The 22,255-nt window shown below is 45.3% G+C and overlaps 1 protein-coding gene across 5 annotated transcripts in view; it reads left to right on the forward strand.

Annotated features, from left to right (window-relative positions):
• Window positions 1-22,255, forward strand: part of LOC121574870 (semaphorin-3F) — a 95,414-nt gene that overhangs the window by 66,275 nt on the left and 6,884 nt on the right. For all 5 annotated transcript variants that reach the window (XM_041887514.2, XM_041887516.2, XM_041887517.2 and 2 more), the window contains 5 exons: window positions 1,787-1,880; window positions 3,273-3,392; window positions 5,119-5,258; window positions 7,081-7,195; window positions 19,225-19,294. In XM_041887514.2, coding sequence (XP_041743448.1) covers window positions 1,787-1,880; window positions 3,273-3,392; window positions 5,119-5,258; window positions 7,081-7,195; window positions 19,225-19,294 — 539 coding nt within the window. The remainder of the gene's footprint in view (window positions 1-1,786; window positions 1,881-3,272; window positions 3,393-5,118; window positions 5,259-7,080; window positions 7,196-19,224; window positions 19,295-22,255) is intronic.

Consider the following 22,255-nt stretch of genomic DNA (forward strand, 5'->3'; position numbering starts at 1 on the left):
TGGATAGAGTTTTGTGACCACAAAGGCCTACTTTAAAAAAGGGATTTGACTGTACTTGGCCTACAATTCATCTTGGCTACTAGAATGTTGAGAAGTAGGCTGCATATTAATATTAGCCAAATAATTCAAAGTCATGCAAGAAAGATGTGGTGGAGGACAATGGCAAGATCCATTCTAATGAGTACCACAACAAGTCATAAAAATTACATTTTCATTTCTGATTCCCCTATAAAATATACTGTCAAAATGTTGCAATAAATGCATTTCTTATAAATGTAGAGATCCTGATTCACCCCAGTATCTTGGAAAACAAAGAATGCTTTGTAAATGTACTGCCTTCATGTGTCTTGGGAGCCATTCTGGGAGGGTGCCTACAACAAGTGGACTCACAGACACCAGGGTATAAGAACACTGTCCAACTCTAACAGCCTAGCTTCACATTACAACAGTCTGCCTATCTTTCATTGTTCTTCAGGGAACTTGCCTTTTAGTCAAATACGTGTTCCTGACATGTGTAATAAGACTTTTTTGCCGTGTGATAATTGTAATTGTCAATTAAGTGAAAGGAATGTTTTCCATAGGCAAAAATTGAATACATTATGTTTTGTCTTAGAAAGGCAATCTGTTTAGATTTTCCATTACCGTGCCGGAATCACATCATGTATTTCTGATCACATATTCTAAAATGAAAGAAACATTATTATTATTAACAAACCTCAGTGGTCAAGTAAGCAACTTGACACAAAGCCAATGTTGACACAGATGTAAAAAATTTCCTCCTGGCTCGTGGACTTCAGAGCTACCCTCCACATCCCTAACACTAGGAGCATGGTGGATTAGTTTTGGATCGCTCTCTTCATTTTTGCTCAAGCACTCGCCGATAACTGACCTTGTGCTCATCATACTCCCTTGCTTAAAGCTAATACAGGTGTGTGAGTGTGTGTTTTACATAGACGTCTGGTTCAGCACACTAACACAGCATTTGAGAGACCTGTGCTCAGAAACAAGGACACTTATTTGTGTACCAAGTACCAACCTCTGCCCATCAAGTACCAACCTCTGCCCAAATGCAGGTTGGCATTTATTGGGATGACCCATGTACTGGAGACAGCTCTGCAGAGTGGTCACTAGCTGGCATAGCCACAAAGTCATAAAATCTGATTTTAAACCTAACCTTAACCATAACCTTAACCACACTGCTAACATTATGCCTAACCCTAATCTTAAATTATGACCAAAAAGCAAATGTTTGTTTTCATGAATCTTTACGATATATAGCAAATGCGGACTTTGCAACCCGCCCATCTAGTAAAATTATTCAGTTCTGCCTCCAGGGCAAGACTCATCCCAATAAACATCAACCTGCATTCCCTATATATCCTCCTTCTGTCTGTATTTCCCTGCAAAGGGTTACATTATGTAAAAACTCAATCAGTTGTAATACACAAATAAGGCCTGAATCAACTCTGTGTTCTCAATGGAAACAACAGAGTAATTGATGTTGTTTACATATTTAATTGTTTCTGCACTGTCCTCACTTTATCCCTACCTATATGTATGTATCTATCTCAATTATCTCATACTCCTGCACATCGACTTGGTACTGGTACCCCGTGTATATAGCCAAGTTATCGTTTATTCCATGTGTAATTATCTTTCTATAATTTTTCTATTTTTCTCTCTGCATTGTTGGGAAGATCCTGTAAGTAAGCAATTCACTATTAGTCTACACCTGTTGTTTTACGAAGCATGTGACAAATAACATTTTATTTGCTATCTATTACAGGAATATATCTTCCGTTTAGAGCCAGGCAAAGTGGATTCGGGGAAAGGCAAATGTCCTTACGACCCTAAACTCAACAGCGTCTCAGCTTTGATCAGTAAGTGCCTGTTCACCTCTTCTCTCTCAGGTCACTTGTTCCATTATTGGAAGAATTTAGTGTCTCTTTATTCCTCTTCCCCCCAAGGAGTCTTTGGGGTCAGTCCAACCGCTGTTGAAGTTATTACCTACTACAGTATCTATGAATGCACGATTGGCTAGTCACACTAGATCTTGTTCATTCAAATACCTTTGCCTCTTTTAAAATAGTTTTCTCTTCATTTGTAGTTACCCAGTGGTGACGGTAACAATTACATTGTTATACTAATCTCATAATCATAAAACTATACTACAAAGTGAATTGCTGTATCGAGGTTTATTCATCTATGTACTGCACAGTATATTCACTGTAATTCGGGGATAAAGAGAGTAGAGAGCCTGGTTCCTCTCTATGTTTCTTCCTAGGTTCCTGCCTTTCTAGGGAGTCTTTCCTAGCCACCTGTGCTTCTACATCTGCATTGCTTGCTGTTTGGGGTTTTAGGCTGGGTTTCTGTATAGCACTTTGTGACATCTGCTGATGTAAAAAGGGCTTTATAAATACATTTGATTGATTGATTGAGTAGCATGCATCGGTATGTAAGTTCTCATATCAGTAGGTGGTCTGGTGTTGACACCAGCTTGCAGACAGTTGGTCAGACTTGGCAGTTGACCTCTTCCTCTCTGGCATGGCTCCACTGACCTCCCAGCCACCCAGGGTGTGTGACACTTCCCATGACCCCCCTCTGTGACTTCCCAGGGCGGAACTAACTAGCGTCCACTTACCGTAGCAACTCAGCTGCTACATAACTGACCTACAACACAGCCAGTCATACCACACAACACAGATGCAAAACAAGGAATTATCCTCTTATAGGGAGGCTTTTCTATGTACCTCTCTTGACCCCAGTTTTTCTGCCATGTTTGGTCACCTTGCCAACCCACCCCAGTGTGAAGGGGTTCGATCTAATGGGATAATAGAAGGAAAATACTGTCTTGTCTTCAGGGAGATCTGTCAACACTCTAAACAGGTCCCATACTGGTGCAGCACCTGCTCACTCACACTCAGCCACAAGCAACTGGTGGCGGGCATTTCCCAGGCCTCCATCCCACACTGCTTACCCTGACCAGGTCCAATGACCACATCCCCACATCCTGCCCCATGTCCCCAGTGTCTGCCCTGGGATCTCCCTCCTCGCTGTCCTGCCTGACCCTGGCCACCAGCTGGCCCTACTGTTGGTTATGAGGAGGGGAAGGGTACCATGTGTTCTTGCCCTACAGAAACCAGGGCCATATCTACATAACAAAGGACTGTAGTCACGAATCACACATGGTTTGCCTCCTGTCAACCGATAGGTTATTGTCTTTCTAAGATATTCCATTGATCTCTTTCTCTCTCTCTCTCTCTGATTGACAGATGGGGAGCTCTACGCTGGGGTCTACATTGACTTCATGGGGACAGACGCGTCCATCTTCCGTACTCTAGGGAAACAGACCGCCATGAGGACAGATCAATACAACTCCAAATGGTTAAATGGTAATGTCTCACGTCTCATCATGACAGACGTCATCTCTCTATGGCATTTGTCTTTGTATTTCCATCATGTATCAATTGATACCTCAGTCTCTACATTCCTGTTCTGTCTCATAGCACCTCTGCATGACATACTGTATATATGGTCCAAGCCATCCCCACAGTGAAGCATGGTGGTGGCAGCATCATGCTGTGGGGGTGTTTTTCATCGGCAGGGACTTGGAAACTGGTCAGAATTGAAGGAATGATGGATGGCGCTAAATACAGGGAAATTCTTGAGGGAAACCTGTTTCAGTCTTCCAGAGATTTGAGACTGGGACGGAGGTTCACCTTCCAGCAGGACAATGACCCTAAGTATACTGCTAAAGCAACACTCAAGTGGGAAACATTTAAATGTCTTAGAATGGCCTAGTCAAAGCCCAGACCTCAATCCAATTGAGAATCTGTGGTATGACAGCGGAACCCATCCAACTTGGAGCTGGAGCAGTTTTGCCTTGAAGAATGGGCAAAAATTCCCAGTGGCTAGATGTGCCAAGCTTATAGAGACATACCCCAAGAGACTTGCAGCTGTAATTGCTGCAAAAGGTGGCTCTACAAAGTATTGACTTTGGGGGGTGAATAGTTATGCTCGCTCAAGTTTTCAGTTTTTTTGTCTTATTTCTTGTTTGTTTCACAAAAAAAAATATTTTGCATCTTCAAAGTGTAGGCATGTTGTGTAAATCAAATGATGCAAACCCCCAAAAAATCAATTTAAATTCCAGGTTGTAAGGCAACAAAATAGGAAAAATGCCAAGGGAGGTGAATACTTTTGCAAGCCACTGTATACCCCACCCCCAACATGGTCTACCCCCCATATGAGTCTATGTACCTCCCCACCCCCACCCCCCACATGGTCTACCCCCCATATAAGTGTACCATCCCGTAGCACTCACCACCAGGCCAAGAAGATCATCAGGGACCCCAGTCACCCGAGCCAACGCCTGTCCTCCCCGCTTCTCAGGCGCGGGCAGTACAGGAGCATCAGGGCAATAACTGGAAGACTGGCCAATAGCTTCTACCCCCAGACCATCAGGCTGTTCCCCCTGTCTCCCTCCTGCCCCCCAGACTTCCTACCCTTCCCCCGCCCCCCAACGGACATGTATCATTGTTACAACGTAAATATGTATATATTATTATTTGTTATTACTGTTTCATTCACTTTTCACTTCCCCCCCTGTTGCTCCCCCTATAGACATTCCCCAACAGACTGTTGGAGCCCGGAGCATAAGATTTTCACTGTACCCTGCAGTTACAGCTGCATCCCTGTACATGTGACTAATAAACTAATCTAATCTCTAACCTAATCTATGTACTCACCCCCCCCCCCCACATGGTCTGCCCCCATCTGGGTTGTGTCTGTAGCAGCAGGGAGGACAAGATCAGTTTGATGTGTCCAGCAGTGCCCTAATCAGTGAGCTATCATGAGAAGAGAGGTTGACGCCATATTGTGCTCATTCAGTGAGATTAATGAGAGAGATTTGGAATGTAGTGACATGTTGTCAGCTTCAGGCTTCAACTGACTCTCACTAGCATCTGTCTCATCTTCAACTCTCTCTCCCGTTCTCTCTGTTTCTCGCTCTCTCTCACTCTCTCTCTCGCTCTCTCTCTCTCTTTCTTTCTTTCTCTCTCTTTCTTTCTCGCTTTCTCTCTCTTTCTCGCTCTCTCGCTCTCTCTTTCTCTCTCTTTTCAGATCCCACATTCATCAAGGCGCACCTCATCCCAGACAGTGCTGAGAAGAACGATGACAAGCTCTACTTCTTCTTCCGGGAGAAGGCTTCAGAGATGGGCCAGAGTCCCATGGCCCAGTCCAGGATAGGCAGGATCTGTCTGGTAAGTGGCCACCACAACCACATTATCTGCAAATGTTTTCTTACTGCAATTGTGAGGGTTTGTCTCATATTGTGACCTTTGAGCCTGTGAACCCAGTACCCTGCCACTACTGATACTGAGACATCCACAGAGTAGAGGGGTCTCCTTGGAAACTCCCCTTAAACCATCACTGTATCTCACCATTCAACACAGTCAGACATAAAACAACACAGCCCTGCCCCCACTTCCTCAACAGCCAATGAGGAGTCTAAGAAAACCAAACTGAAGGGAATGCTTGTTGTCCCCTGTGATAAACTGTTGGAGTGGGAGAGTTTGCCTTTGGCCTCCAGTATATACACATAAACACACATACATATAACACTCTCAGGGTAATGTTGATCTAGTGATGTATGTATCCAGTGGCTGCAGTGACTCAGAATGTTGTTTATCCATAGAGGGGGTCAGAGGGTAACCCTGTGCTGTGTGCAAACCTTCCCCCTCTTGCTGCACGTCTCCTATGGGACCCTTGGGACGTTGGTCCTGTCTGTCTCTGGATCCTAAGCCACTGTCCTCAAATCAAATCAAATGTATTTATAAAGCCCTTTTTACATCAGCAAATGTCACAAAGTGCTTATACAGAAACCCAGCCTAAAACCCCAAACAGCAAGCAATGCAGATGTAGAAGCACGGTGGCTAGGAAAAACTGCCTAAAAAGGCAGGAACCTAGGAAGAAACCTAGAGAGGAACCAGGTTGTGAGGGGTGGCCAGTCCTCCTCTGGCTGTGCCGGGTGGAGATTATAAGAGTACATGGCCATTAAGGCCAGATTCTCCGATGACGGCCACTGGAAATAACACTACTGGTGTAGATCCACTGTACAGTGCATTTTCCACATTTTGTTACGTTACAGCCTTATTCTAAAATTGATTAAATTGTTTTTTTCCCTAATCAATCTACACACAATATCCCATAATGACAAAGCAAAAACAGGTTTGTCAACATTTTTGCAAATGTATTAAAAATAAAAAACGGAAATATCACATTTACTTAAGTATTCAGACCCTGTACTCAGTACTTTGTTGAAGCACCTTTGGCAGCGATTACAGCCTCGAGTCTTCTAGGGTATGACGATACAAGCTTGGCACACTTATATTTGGGGAGCTTCTCCAATTCTTCTCTGCAGATCCTCTCAAGCTCTGTCAGGTTGGATGGGGAGCGTCCCTGCACAGCTATCGGGTTCAAGTCCGGGCTCTGGCTGGGCCACTCAAGGACAATCAGAGACTTGTCCCGAAGCCACTCCTGCGTTGTCTTGGCTGTGTGCTTAGTGTCATTGTCCTGTTGGAAGGTGAACCTTCACCACAGTCTGAGGTCCTGAGCTTGGAGCAGGTTTTCATCAAGGTTCTCTCTGTACTTTGCTACAAAACAATGGAATATTCTAACCTTTGCATGATGTTCAGTAGTATATTACTCCAATATAAATTGTGGCATAAATACCATTCTCTGATTTTTCACTTGAACATTTCGTGTTGTACTTGTCTATCAGACCCCTGTTTTCTCTTTTCAATGAGTTTCGAAGACATTTCGTAATGTTTTGCAAGGATTTCTGGGCTGTGAATAATTTTCACTGGGCTTCACCTCCCTCCCCACCTCTCTGTAGGGGCAGGCGTCTGTCCACAACAGATGGGGCGGACAGACTGACCCACAGATCTGATGTTTTCACTCTCAGCTAGTGTTGGCTGCTAGTTGTCTGTATCTAACAGCTGTTGGTTTGAATCTGTGGACCAGCCCACTTGTGGTGTTTGTGTAGGGGTCAGGTGTGAGTGCCTTTTGTCCCCCCCCTTGCAGAATGATGATGGTGGACACTGCTGTCTGGTCAACAAGTGGAGCACTTTCCTGAAGGCCAGACTCATCTGCTCTGTGCCTGGAGTGGACGGCATAGAGACCCACTTCGATGAGCTCCGTAAGTAGGCATCATTTTCCAACAGTGGTATAGCCTAGTTGTTATGTTCTTACACTAACTTCACAATTGTCCTCAAGTGTTGTCCTACTCCTCTGTTCCCTCAACTGTTAGACACTAAACATAGTCCGCTCCGCTCCACCTAAAAGAGACAGCATGTCAGATGACCAGCCATCAGTTGAGACCCCACTCTCTGTAATCTTTCTGTAGTATCTCTGTAACATCTGAGTTATTTTGAACCGTTCCAAACTGCACTAACGCATATTACGCACTGCAGAAATAAAAAAAATTTAAACATAGATTTAAGATGTCTTTAGTATATAAATGGTCTAGCCTATACTCCAAAACTCAAGTAATCGCCTTTGAGTGTGGACTGTATTATTATACATACTGGATGGACTGGTTACCGTATGCTATGCTCCAAACTTTCTATCCATGAGTCTGGGAGAGAACGTATATGCCTAGGCAATGCTGTTGGTTTATTGATTGTGCAGGGCGGCTTACAGAGTAGGCTAGTTAGCCTACAACTATAGTAATTTGTATTTGATTTTGAATAGCCTAGTAATAGGGAATGTATTATATTTTCATAATTAATAGGCTGACACATTACCTTTAGCTACAGAATATCTCAACACCATGTGTTTCCATCTCTTCCTCTCTCCCCTTCATTCCTTTCTCAAGCACGCAGAGAAAGAGGCTGTCAACAGTTTAATTAAATATGTTTTGTTGTGAAAACATGTTACTATCGATGTTTCTGAACAGATTTCGCCTGGTTTTCCAAATGAAGCACTGGGTAGCTGCAGGAACAGGGTTGGAGGGCCCATGGCATACAGAGTTTGAGCGGAATATCAACGGTCTTGCAGCTAGAGGCTGCCCCTCAAACAGTGGTTGATGCGTGGAGTGAAATAAATGTTCTTATAAGCCCAGACATTTCTATATGCAATCCCATGTGAAAGCAGAGTTTTGATGGTTGCAACTAAAAAGAGGAGGATCCCAGCTTTCTACTGCTACTATATTTATTTCTCAGCTGCTAATATTAAGCACATTGCTCTGCTGTAAAACCGGAGTAGCCTACCTGACATGATTGAAAAAGGAACCGCAGGAAAGCGCAGCCTCCATTTGCTATTCGAGGCACCTGTTCCTACCTATTTGATAATGGCCCATTTTAAATCAAAACTAATTTCAAATATTAGTAAAGACGAGATTCAGTTGAGAATAGTCTGATGGATGAGAATGTTATCACTTAATGAGAAAACAGCGTGTGCAGCCTGAGGCAAGGAACAGAGCGAAAATATATTTTATTAGACTTTTTCAAATCATCAATATAGTTGCATTATACAGCCCATATATGTTGTGATTTCTAAGACATGCTAAGGTTTGTATCATTTGCAGCTAAATTAGTCAAATTACTCTAAATATAGCCTATAGGACCTGTTTCAAATGATCACTTTTACACTCAACATAGCCACTTCATATGCGCACTCGCACAGGAATGGGAAAAAATATCCTTTCTATTTTATTCGAAGAAGTTAAATTACACTGAACAAAAATATAAACGCAACATGCAACAATTTCAAAGATTTTACAGTTCATATAAGGAAATCAGTCAACTTAAATAAATTCATATAAAAAGATATGTACAGTTGAAGTCGGAAGTTTACATACACCTTAGCCAAATACATTTAAACTCAGTTTCTCACAATTCCTGACATTTAATCCTAGTATAAATTCCCTGTCTTAGGTCAGTTAGGATCACCACTTTATTTTAAGAATGTGAAATGTCAGAATAATAGTAGAAAGAATGATTTATTTCAGCTTTCATCACATTCCCAGTGGGTCAGAAGTTTACATACACTCAATAAGGATTTGGTAGCATTGCCTTTAAATTGTTTAACTTGGGTCAAACGTTTTGGGTAGCCTTCCACAAGCTTCCCAAAATAAGTTGGGTGAGTTTTGGCCCATTTCTCTTGACAGAGCTGGTGTAACTGAGTTAGGTTTGAAGGCCTCCTTGCTCGCACACACTTTTTAAGTTCTGCCCACAAATGTTCTATAGGATTGAGGTCAGGGCTTTGTGACGGCCACTCCAATACCTTGACTTTGTTGTCCTTAAGCCATTTTGCCACAACTTTGGAAGTATGCTTGGGGTCATTGTCCATTTGGAAGACCCATTTGCGACCAAGCTTTAACTTCCTGACTGATGTCTTGAGATGTTGCTTCAATATATCCACATAATTTTCCTTCCTCGTGATGCCATCTATTTTGTGAAGTGGACCAGTCCCTCCTGCAGCAAAGCACCCCCACAGCATGATGCTGCCACCCCCGTGCTTCACGGTTGGGATGGTGTTCTTTGGCTTGCAAGCATCCCCCTTTTTCCTCCAAACATAACGATGGTCATTATGGCCAAACAGTTCTATTTTTGTTTCATCCAGACCAGAGGACATTTCTCCAAAAAGTACGATATTTGTCCCCATGTGCAGTTGCAAACCATGGTCTGGCTTTTTTATGGCGGTTTTGGAGCAGTGGCTTCTTCCTTGCTGAGCGGCCATTTAGGTTATGTCGATATAGGACTAGTCTTACTGTGGATATAGATACTTTTGTACCTGTTTCCTCCAGCATCTTCACAAGGTCCTTTGCTGTTGTTCTGGGATTGATTTGCACTTTTCGCACCAAATTACGTTCATCTCTGGGAGACAGAACGCATATCCTTCCTGAGCGGTATGACGTCTGCGTGGTCCCATGGTGTTTATACTTGCGTACTATTGTTTGTACAGATGAACGTGGTCCCTTCAGGCGTTTGGAAATTGCTCCCAAGGATGAACCAGACTTGTTGAGGTCTACAATTATTTTTCTGAGGTCTTGGCTGATTTCTTTTGATTTTCCCATGATGTCAAGCAAAGAGGCACTGAGTTTGAAGGTAGGCCTTGAAATACATCCACAGGTACACCTCCAATTGACTCAAATATGTCAATTAGCCTATCAGAAGCTTCTAAAGCCATAACATCGTTTTCTGGAATTTTCCAAGCTGTTTAAAGGCACAGTCAACTTAATGTATGTAAACTTCTGACCCACTGGAATTGTGATACAATTAATTATAAGTGAAATAATCTGTCTGTAAACAATTGTTGGAAAGATTTATTTTGTCATGCACAAAGTAGATGTCCTAACCGACTAGCCAAAACTATAGTTTGTTAACAAGAAATGTGTGGTGTTTAAAAAAGGAGTTTTAATGACTCCAACCTAAGTGTATGTAAACTTCCGACTTCAACTGTGTGTATGTATATGTGTGTGTGTGTATATATATACAGTGGGGAGAACATTAAAAATCAGCCGTTACCAGCTACAATAGCCATTTACAACATTAACAATGTCTACACTGTATTTCTGATCAATTTGATGTTATTTTAATGAACCAAAAAATGGCTTTTCTTTCGAAAACAAGGACATTTCTAAGTGACCCCAAACTTTTGAACGGTAGTGTAAGTATAAAAAAACATTTAAAAAAATTATAAATATGATTTTTCTTTAAATACAGTGGGGAGAACAAGTATTTGATACAATGCCATTTTGCAGGTTTTCCTACTTACAAAGCATGTAGAGGTCTGTAATTTTTATCATAGGTACACTTCAACTGTGAGAGACGGAAACTAAAACAAAAATCCAGAAAATCACATTGTATGATTTTTAAGTAATTAATTTGCATTTTATTGCATGACATAAGTATTTGATCACCTACCAACCAGTAAGAATTCCGGCTCTCACAGACCTGTTAGTTTTTCTTTAAGAAGCCCTCCTGTTCTCCAATCATTACCTGTATTAACTGCACCTGTTTGAACTCGTTACCTGTATAAAAGACACCTATCCACACACTCAATCAAACAGACTCCAACCTCTCCACAATGGCCAAGACCAGAGAGCTGTGTAAGGACATCAGGGAAAAAATTGTAGACCTGCACAAGGCTGGGATGGGCTACAGGACAATAGGCAAGCAGCTGGGTGAGAAGGCAACAACTGTTGACGCAATTATTAGAAAATGGAAGAAGTTCAAGATGACGGTCAATCACCCTCGGTCTGGGGCTCCATTTAAGATCTCACCTCGTGGGGCATCAATGATCATGAGGAAGGTGAGGGATCAGCCCAGAACTACACGGCAGGACCTGGTCAATGACCTGAAGAGAGCTGGGACCACAGTCTCAAAGAAAACCATTAGTAACACACTACGCCGTCATGGATTAAAATCCTGCAGTGCACGCAAGGTCCCCCTGCTCAAGCCAGCGCATGTCCAGGCCCGTCTGAAGTTTGCCAATGACCATCTGGATGATCCAGAGGAGGAATGGGAGAAGGACATGTGGTCTGATGAGACAAAAATAGAGCTTTTTGGTCTAAACTCCACTCGCCGTGTTTGGAGGAAGAAGAAGGATGAGTATAACCCCAAGAACACCATCCCAACCGTGAAGAATGGAGGTGGAAACATCAATCTTTGGGGATGCTATTCTGCAAAGGGGACAGGACAACTGCACCGTATTGAGGGGAGGATGGAGGGGGCATGTATTGCGAGATCTTGGCCAACAACCTCCTTACCTCAGTAAGAGCATTGAAGATGGGTCGTGGCTGGGTCTTCCAGCATGACAACGACCCGAAACACACAGCCAGGGCAACTAAGGAGTGGCTCCGTAAGAAGCATCTCAATGTCCTGGAGTGGTCTAGCCAGTCTCCAGACCTGAACCCAATAGAAAATCTTTGGAGGGAGCTGAAAGTCCGTATTGCCCAGCGACAGCCCCGAAACCTGAAGGATCTGGAGAAAGTCTGTATGGAGGAGTGGGCCAAAATCCCTTGCTGCAGTGTGTGCAAACCTGGTCAAGACCTACAGGAAATGTATGATCTCTGTAATTGCAAACAAAGGTTTCTGTACCAAATATTAAGTTCTGCTTGTCTGATGTATCAAATACTTATGTCATGCAATAAAATGCAAATTAATTACTTAAAAATCATACAATGTGATTTTCTGGATTTTGGTCACAGATACCTTAAAAAAAGGTAGGGGGGTGGATCAGAAAACCAGTCAGTATCTGGTGTGACCACCTCTCCTTTGCATAGAGTTGATCAGGCAGTTGATTTTGGACTGTGAATGTTGTCCCACTCCTCTTCAATGGCTGTGCGAAGTTGCTGGATATTGGTGGGAACTGGAACATGCTGTCGTACACGTCGATACGGAGCATCCCAAACATGCTCAATGGGTGACATGTCTGGTGAGTATGCAGGTCATGGAAGAACTGGGACATTTTCCGCTTCCAGGAATTGTGTGCAGATCCTTGCGACATGGGGCCGTGCATTATCATGCTGAAACATGAGATGATGGCGGCGGATGAATGGCACAACAATGGGCCTCAGAATCTCGTCACGGTATATTGGTGCATTCAAATTGCCATCGATAAAATGCAATTGTGTTCGTTGTCCATAGCATATGTTCATAGCTTATCCCATAACCCCACCGCCACCATGGGGCACTCTGTTCACAACGTTGACATCAGCAAACTGCTCGCCCACACAACACCATACACGCTGTCTACCATCTGCTCGGTACAGTTGAAAATGGGATTCATCCGTGAAGAGCACACTTCTCCAGTGTGCCAGTGGCCATTGAAGATGAGTATTTGCCCACTGAAGTCGGTTACGACACCGCACTGCAGTCAGGTCAAGAACCTGGTGAGGATGACGAGCACGCAGATGAGCTTCCCTGAGACGGTTTCTGACAGTTTGTGCAGAAATTCTTCGGTTGTGCAAACCCACAGTTCCATCAGCTGTCCGGGTGGCTGGTCTCAGGCAATCCCGTAAGTTGAAGAAGACCGATGTGGAGGTCCTGGGCTGGCATGGTTGGATGTACTGCCAAATTCTCTAAAACGACGTTGGAGGTGGCTTATGGTAGAGGAATGAGCATTCAATTCTCTGTCAACAGCTCTGGAGGACATTGATGCAATCACCAAAATCATATTTTGTGCACATACAACATTTTAGAGAAATAAGCTTTTTGTGCAAATGGAACATTTCTGTGATCATTAATTTCAGCTCATGAAACATGGGACCAACACTTTACATGTTGCGTTTATATTTTTGTTATATATTATTCTTACTATAAAATCATATAATATAAAATAATGCCATGGGATTTGTAAACATATATTGTCTGCCAAATGAACTAGATAATGGATTTATTCGACTTTTTTTTAATGTAGATGTTCCAAAGGTGCGCATCAGCGGCTTGTATGCGTGGAGGCCTGGAGAAGCTAAACGCGTTTATGTTAATTAACGGTCAATTACCATTAGACCGGCAGTCATTTGCATGACAGTTACCGGCTGACAAAATGTAATGACCACCACAGCCCTAATTGAGAGCCTAGCTGATGGAGAGTGAAAGCATCTATGTGACCCCATGACTGGGCTAATAGAAAACAAGAGTCTATATGTATCTGCTGACAGATTCCATATGCACCACCTTTACCATAGCCAAGCACAGATTCCTCACAGACAGTAACTCTTCCATTGTGTTTTCACTCAAATCAAATTTCATAGGTCACATCCACATATTTAGCAGACGTTATTGCGGGTGTAGCGAAATGCCATCTCTTCAGCTCTGCTCTCTCGTATAGTTTTGTTTTAGGGTAAAAAGGAAATCAGAAAAGAGTTGATGACTGTTACTATGTTGTTTGATTAATTATTCTGTAAGGTACAGAATGCCCATCTGTACCAATGGGTCTGTACACATACTGTACTGTTCTGATCTGCACTTGTAAAGCAACGTGGTGGGGAATTCTGAGGAAGGTACTGCAGTGATTAAGATATCGCTGTCCCACCCAGCTTACAGTCTGTTTTGCTGTGGACATCAACATCGTTCCTGTATGATAAGCAGGTCAGGGATCAGGTTGCCTCAATAAGACAGCAGTGGAAGTGCTGAGGGTAGAGGTGTGTGTAGTTGTCTAGGGAGGACTGGTAATGAGGCGCAGGGCTTTAAGGTCTGTCTCGATCAGCCAGAAGGTGCCCTGCAGGGTTAGAGGGATCATCCCTGCCTGTCACTCACATCTCTCCTCTCACATGACTGAGAGGCTACTGAATGGCGCAGCGGTCTAAGGCACTGCATCTCAGTGCTAGAGGCGTCACTACAGGCCCTGGTTCGATTCCAGGCTGTATCACAATCCGGCCGTGATTGGGAGGCCCATAGGGCAGTGCACAATTGGCCCAGCGTCGGCCGGGATAGACCGTCATTGTAAATAAGAATTTGTTCTTAACTGACTTGCCTAGTTAAATAAAGGTTAAATAAAAAAATTGCTCACCATCTCAGGAAAACATCAGTGAAATGCACTGTGTTGAGGAGATCTGACTCTGAGGAGGCTTAGCGCTCTCCTTGAAATGATCATGAACACAAGTTATTAGTAGGACATGTTTCATTAGCGGTCAATAACTGATGTGATTTTGTTTTATTGCAGGTCATTTCTTTTTACTGCTGCCATCAATAATTACTCGATTCTGTTTGGTATATATTAGGCCTCTAGCCTAGTGGAGGCTCATTTCAGTCTTCGGCTGAGGGCTGTGAATGACCAATTGTTTTGATACAGCATGACTACCCAAACCACACACTTATGTTCAGCAATACTCAACTCTTACTCAATGTCAATGTCTGTTTTTCTTACTTCTCTCGTCTTCCGTCAACGTCACAGCCTCTTTAACAGTCCCCCCTGCAGGTCAATAGGTTTCCTTCAGTCTGAGAGCAGTCTGGGTCACACTCAGTGAGGTCATACTAGGCTTGTCACCGCTGAACGTACAGCTATCCATCACACATCTGTCTATAGCAGAAGTGACGGATGTCTAAAGTCTCTATCATAAAGATGGAATCCGCAGTAGGGGGAAACAGTGCCACTGGCCACCCCACCACTGTTGTTTTTGTTGGTGAGTTTTTTTTTTGCAGTACATATTGTGCTCTTCTATCTCACGTGCAATGATGTCAGAGGGGAAAAAACTGTGTTTGTTGTTTGCAGTAACTTCTTTGTTGTTATATCGCAAACGGATGTGGCAGTTTCACCATTAAGGATTCCAGCTTAATGGTGGAGGCATCTGAGGGGGGCTGAGAGGGGGGCTGAGAGGGGAGCTGCGACGGGGGCTGAGAGGGGGTTTCAAACAATTTAAGGAACAAGAACAAATATAGCGATTCTAATGATAGGCCTAACCGTCTTCTGGTAGATGGAAAGGCTTTCCCAAAAACCTTCTCTATTAAATGTTAACTAGCTACAAAGTAGTCAATGCCTACCTGGCAGAATGATATCATGATTATTTCCATCAATTCAGTGTGGTTTAGAACATCCATTTTAGAACATCCACTTAGAACATCAATATTTGTAGTTTTTCTATTAAAAAAGTATGACTTTGAGAGCAAAAACCCGAAGAAAATTTGAAAAATCTGAAACCTGTGAATTTTTGACTCAGTTGACAGCCTCCTTATTCTGTTTCAATAGTAGGCTTACTATTAGTTTACTTGTACAGCTTGGTTTGGCCTGACTGTGAAATACCAATATGGGATTGATCATTTTAGGTCATTCAGAGTGTATGTCACTATTTCTCAGAATTTCTCATGCAGGGCGCCTTTCCTTCTCCAGGCACCACTACGCCACTGGAGTCAGATGGCGAGTCTTGGCTCGAAAAGGAGAAAGGATCCAGTCTTCTTGTCTTCCAGGCCAGCATGGGAGCTATGTAGGAGAGAGAGAGAGAGAGAGAGAGAGAGAGAGAGAGAGAGAGAGAGAGGAGGAGAGAGAGGGAGAGAGAGAGAGAGAGAGAGACGAGAGAGAGAGAGAGAGAGAGAGAGAGAGAGAGAGAGAGAGAGGAGAAGGAGAGAGAGAGAGAGAGAGAGAGAGAGAGAGGGAGAGAGAGAGAGAGAGAGAGAGAGAAGAGAGAGAGAGAGAGAGAGAGAGAGAGAGAGAGAGAGAGAATAAATATATAACGTGTCTGTCAGAGAAAATGAAAATGAATGTGTGGGTATTGGTATTTTTATTGCCATTTCAAAAGTGTGATGGGGACTGCTGTGCAGTCGGACGGGTCCCCAGGGTAGAGACCATATACCATATTTTGGTAATGCAGTCATTACATTCATCAGACAGACAGACCATATGTCTCTCTGTTTACCCACCATGACCATTCAGAAGAGGCTTTTGTGAATGCACTTTGTCACATTTATCTATTGTAACATATAATACTTGTGTCTCAACCCAATTTTCAATTGAAGAGTTTATTTACAAAACGCTATATCCACCAATTTTTCACATTTGTGTTTTTTCATCAGAAACTATTATTTATCTGAGGGTGAGGCGGATATATAGCATTTTGCAAAGAAACATGATTATTTGTCTCTGAAATGAAACCATCAAGTGATACATTTTCAACAAATTGAAAATTTGAACAACCCCATGCCATGATTAGATGGTGAAAAAACACACCAATCTCTTTCATAATTTAGAGTTCAATGTGTCAAATTGGAGGGCCTGTTGTCTGGACCTCTGGCAGTCTCTATGGGGGGTGCCACAGGGTTCAATTCTCGGGCCGACTCTATTCTCTGCGTATATCATTGATGTCGCTGTTGCTGCTGGTGACGCTTGGATCCACCTCTATGCGGACAACACCATTTTGTATACATCTGGCCCTTCATTGGACACTGTGTTAACAAACCTCCAAACGTGCTTCAACGCCATACAACACTCCTTCCGTAGCCTTCAACTGCTCTTAAACACTAGTAAAACTAAATGCATGCTCTTCAACCGAACGCTGCTTGCACCCGCCCACCCGACTAGAATCACTACTCTCGGCGGGTCTGACCTAGAGTATGTGGACAACTACAAATACCTAGGTGTCTGGTTAGACTGTAAACTCTCCTTCCAGACTCACATTAAGCATCTCCAATCAAAAGTTAGATCTAGAATCAGCTTCCTATTTCACAACAAAGCCTCCTTCACTCATGCTACCTAACATGCCCTCGTAACACACCCCAGTATCTCTATTTGCACATCATCTCTTGCACATCTATCATTCCAGTGTTAATACGAAATTGTGACTATTTTGCACTATGGCCTATTTATTGCCTTACCTCCATAATTTACTACATTCGCACACACTGTATATATATGTTCTGTTGTATTTTTGACTTTATGTTTTGTTTACCCCATATGTAACTCTGTGTTGTTGTTTTTATCGCACTGCTTTGCTTTATCTTGGCCAGGTCGCAGTTGTAAATGAGAACTTGTTCTCAACTGGCTTACCTGGTTAAATAAAGGTGAAATAAATAAAATAAAATACCATATTCTTTAAACAATCAAATCGATATATAGCGTTTTGGAATTAAACTCTCCAATTATTGAAGTACATTATGCTGCATTCGTTTTCTTCATGATATAAATGGGAATTGTATAATCGGCATAGCATAAGGCAAAATTAAATGTACAGAATGGTTATTGGTTATCTTTAATAACACTATACATACACATTGACAAAAACTAAAATACACAAAATAATGCCGTTTCCCTCATAGTTATGATATGTTATGATCCTCCTTCTCTAGCTTGAACAACAGAGCGTTCTTTTTGCAGGCACACTGCTGACTTTAGAAACTCAATATGCCTCAAGGAGTCTTTGTCTGCTCTGACACATCAAAAAAAAGGTCCAGAATAAAAGTCAATGATACAACTTGTTCCACATTTTATTGAAGTTCTCTGTCTGTAGCCAGGAGGGCTGTCAAACTGGCGTCAGATGTGTTATGAATTTCTTTCCTGTTAGCCAAAAGTTAATTCCCGTTCTTGTTTGCGGCCATTACCTGTCATTCTCATACCCTGGCAATAAAAAATAGATTTTTACACACTTGTGAATGTCAAATAAACTCAGTCGCTGTTACAGCTTTTCTAAGAGACCAAAAATCTATCTTTACAAAAATAGGAGTGGTGGGTCAAAGCTGTTTTAAGTTTATTCTTTGGGCAAACAATCTTAAGGCATGATAAATTCAAAATAATGTTTTATTATACGACTTAACTCTCAATCCAGTGGGATTTGGAGAGTGTGTGCATGGAGAGAGCTGCTGTTTTGTTATTTGAGTGTCTTTACATTTCAACTTGATCTTTGCTGAGAGATTTATCTGAAAGGGTAGAGTCAGGGTGTGGAGCTGCTTGATATATACGAGGCACGATATCTAGTAACGTCTGGCTTCATAAATGATCATGACAGTGGTCCAGAGTTATACATGGAGAGTATAATGTTTCATGCATAATCTAATCATTAGATATTCTTAGTTATTGGCATTTCCAATGACTTGTGGCTGTGGGTTAACACTTGTCCTATCTACTCTCCCTGTCCCCCTCCTCCCCTCACTATTTTCTCTCGATGGAAAACATTTACCCTGGAATTGTGTTTCCAAGTGTTATACTTCTCAGCTGAGGTAGTCGACTCTAAATTCATTTCAATTTTCCCCTTAATTGTTTTTCCTTTGACTTTGAACTCATTAAACCATTGGAGGATACAGGGTCCAGTTACCTCAGCTCTGAGGATCATGGGAAGCATATGGCTCCCATTAAAGCCTTGTTACGCCACAGATCTCCATTTCGTACCTTCCCCCTCTGAGACGCAGGAATCGGTGTCTGCCCTGGAAGGGTTCTGATTGAGGACCCCACTGTGGCTGGAAACGCTGCTAACTAACCTAACCACCACTGTGTTGTCCGATCCAAAAGGGCTTCTCCTTGAACCCGCCTCCTGTCCTGTGTCAATCCCGGAAGTAGAAACTGTCTGTATGTCACGCTTTGAGAATTAGCTCTGGCTGCTCAGGAATCCCAGTTGGGATAATAGATCCCTCAGTTAGCTAAGAGAGACAGAAGAGAATAGACACCATCCTTCCATGTTTATCTCATATTACCAGTGTTTTACCAGAGTCCTTCGTACTACTATTGTACTGTGATTGTGAAAGAAAGTTTGCAGTACCACTTTTAGTAATATGTAATTATCTTTTTGTCTGACAGGGGACGTGTTCATCCAGCCAACTCAAGACACAAAGAATCCTGTCATCTACGGAGTGTTCTCAGTGTCAGGGTGAGTCACTGATTGACTACGTTCTTTTGTCCACCTTAGTTCAATCACATCATTACCACAAGTATCTGTCTCATTGAAGAACAATACAGCCCCTTTCAGATTTCACTCAATCAGATCTCCTCAGCAGACCTGTAGAAAATATGTAGTCAGTGGTGCAGATTTTTGGTTTCCTCCCGTGGTTTCCCGTCTCCCATCCATATTCATTGTGGCCAAAGGCACCTGTGTAACACGCTCTATTATTGAAACAGCCTATTCTGCACAGTCTGCTCTGCACACTGCAAAGGCAGAGGAGGAAGTCAGTCCGTAGCACAGAGGGGAAGGACTCTAGTGAGAGACTTAACCTGTGTTCCCACATGGCTGGGCTTTAATAACAAGCCATCAGTCAGCACAGCATTAGGATTCAAGGAAACGGCTCGCGGCTCCTGCCCTCACATATGCAACGGGAGATTTTGTGTGGAGGATACACACACGGAGAGTTGGCTCTCACACTCACATGCCCAGTCATAATAAACACGGCTCTATGTGTGTCTGTGAGAGAAGTACTCTGTAATTGCCTCCATACTAACTCGCCACAGTCACCATCCCCCTTGAAGCCCAGTTGATTAGAACTATTGTAGTGCTAATGATAGGCCCCTCGACAGAAGGTACTAATATAGTAATATACTGTGCACCCAGCACACCCACCACACCCAGCACACCCAGCACACCCCAGCACACCCAGCACACCCAGCACACCCACCACACCCAGCACACCCAGCACACCCACCACACCCACCACACCCAGCACACCCAGCACACACCAGCACACCCACCACACCCCACCACACCCACCACACCCAGCACACCCAGCACACCCCAGCACACCCACCACACCCCACCACACCCACCACACCCACCACACCCCACCACACCCACCACACCCAGCACACCCAGCACACCCCACCACACCCAGCACACCCCACCACACCCAGCACACCCAGCACACCCCACCACACCCACCACACCCACCACACCCAGCACACCCACCACACCCAGCACACCCAGCACACCCCAGCACACCCAGCACACCCCACCACACCCACCACACCCAGCACACCCAGCACACCTCACCACACCCAGCACACCCCCACCACACCCAGCACACCCCACCACACCCACCACACCCAGCACACCCACCACACCCAGCACACCCAGCACACCCAGCACACCCCAGCACACCCACCACACCCAGCACACCCAGCACACCCCACCACACCCACCACACCCAGCACACCCCACCACACCCAGCACACCCAGCACACCCAGCACACCCAGCACACCCCCACCACACCCCACCACACCCAGCACACCCAGCACACCCACCACACCCCACCACACCCAGCACACCCAGCACACCCAGCACACCCAGCACACCCCACCACACCCCACCACACCCAGCACACCCAGCACACCCACCACACCCCACCACACCCAGCACACCCAGCACACCCAGCACACCCCACCACACCCCACCACACCCAGCACACCCACCACACCCCCCCCACACCCAGCACACCCCACCACACCCAGCACACCCAGCACACCCAGCACACCCCACCACACCCCACCACACCCAGCACACCCACCACACCCCACCACACCCAGCACACCCAGCACACCCACCACACCCAGCACACCACACCCCACCACACCCCCACCACACCCAGCACACCACACCACACCCCATCACACCCAGCACACCCAGCACACCCAGCACACCCCCCCACCCCACCACACCCAGCACACCCAGCACACCCACCACACCACACCCAGCACACCCAGCACACCCCACCACACCACACCCAGCACACCCAGCACACCCACCCCCACCACACCCAGCACACCCAGCACACCCCACCACACCACACCCAGCACACCCAGCACACCCCTCCACACCACACCCAGCACACCCAGCACACCCACCACACCCAGCACACCCAGCACACCCCACCCCACCACACCCAGCACACCCAGCACACCACACCCCACCACAGCACACCACACCACACCCCACCACACCACACCCCACCACACCACATCCCACCACCCCACACCCCACCACACCCCCACCACACCCCACCCCACCACACCCCACCACAGCACACCACACCACACCCAGCACACCCAGCACACCCCACCACACCACACCCAGCACATCCAGCACACACACCACACCCAGCACACCCAGCACACCCAGCACACCCCACCACACCACACCCAGCACACCCAGCACACCCACCACACCCAGCACACCCAGCACACCCCACCACACCACACCACACCCAGCACATCCAGCACACCACACCCCACCACAGCACACCACACCACACCCCACCACACCCCAACACACCACACCACATCCCACCACACCACACCCCACCACACCACACCCCACCACACCCCACCCCACCACACCCCACCACACCCCACCCCACCACACCACACCCCACCACACCCCACCACACCCCAGCCCACCACACCCCACCCCACCCCAGCACACCCCACCACACCACACCCCACCACACCCACCCCACCACACCCCCCACACCACACCCCACCACACCCAGCACACCCAGCACACCCCACCACACCCAGCACCCCCAGCACACCCCACCACACCCAGCACACCCAGCACACCCAGCACACCCCACCACACCCAGCACACCCAGCACACCCACCACACCCACCACACCCCACCACACCCAGCACACCCAGCACACCCAGCACACCCAGCACACCCCAACACACCCCACCACACCCAGCACACCCACCACACCCAGCACACCAGGCACACCCAGCACACCCAGCACACCCCACCACACCCAGCACACCCACCACACCCCACCACACCCAGCACACCCACCACACCCACCACACCCAGCACACCACACCCCACCACACCAAGCACACCACACCACACCC

The sequence above is a fragment of the Coregonus clupeaformis genome, chromosome 10, assembly GCF_020615455.1.
Source record: "Coregonus clupeaformis isolate EN_2021a chromosome 10, ASM2061545v1, whole genome shotgun sequence".
Lineage (NCBI taxonomy): Eukaryota > Metazoa > Chordata > Actinopteri > Salmoniformes > Salmonidae > Coregonus > Coregonus clupeaformis.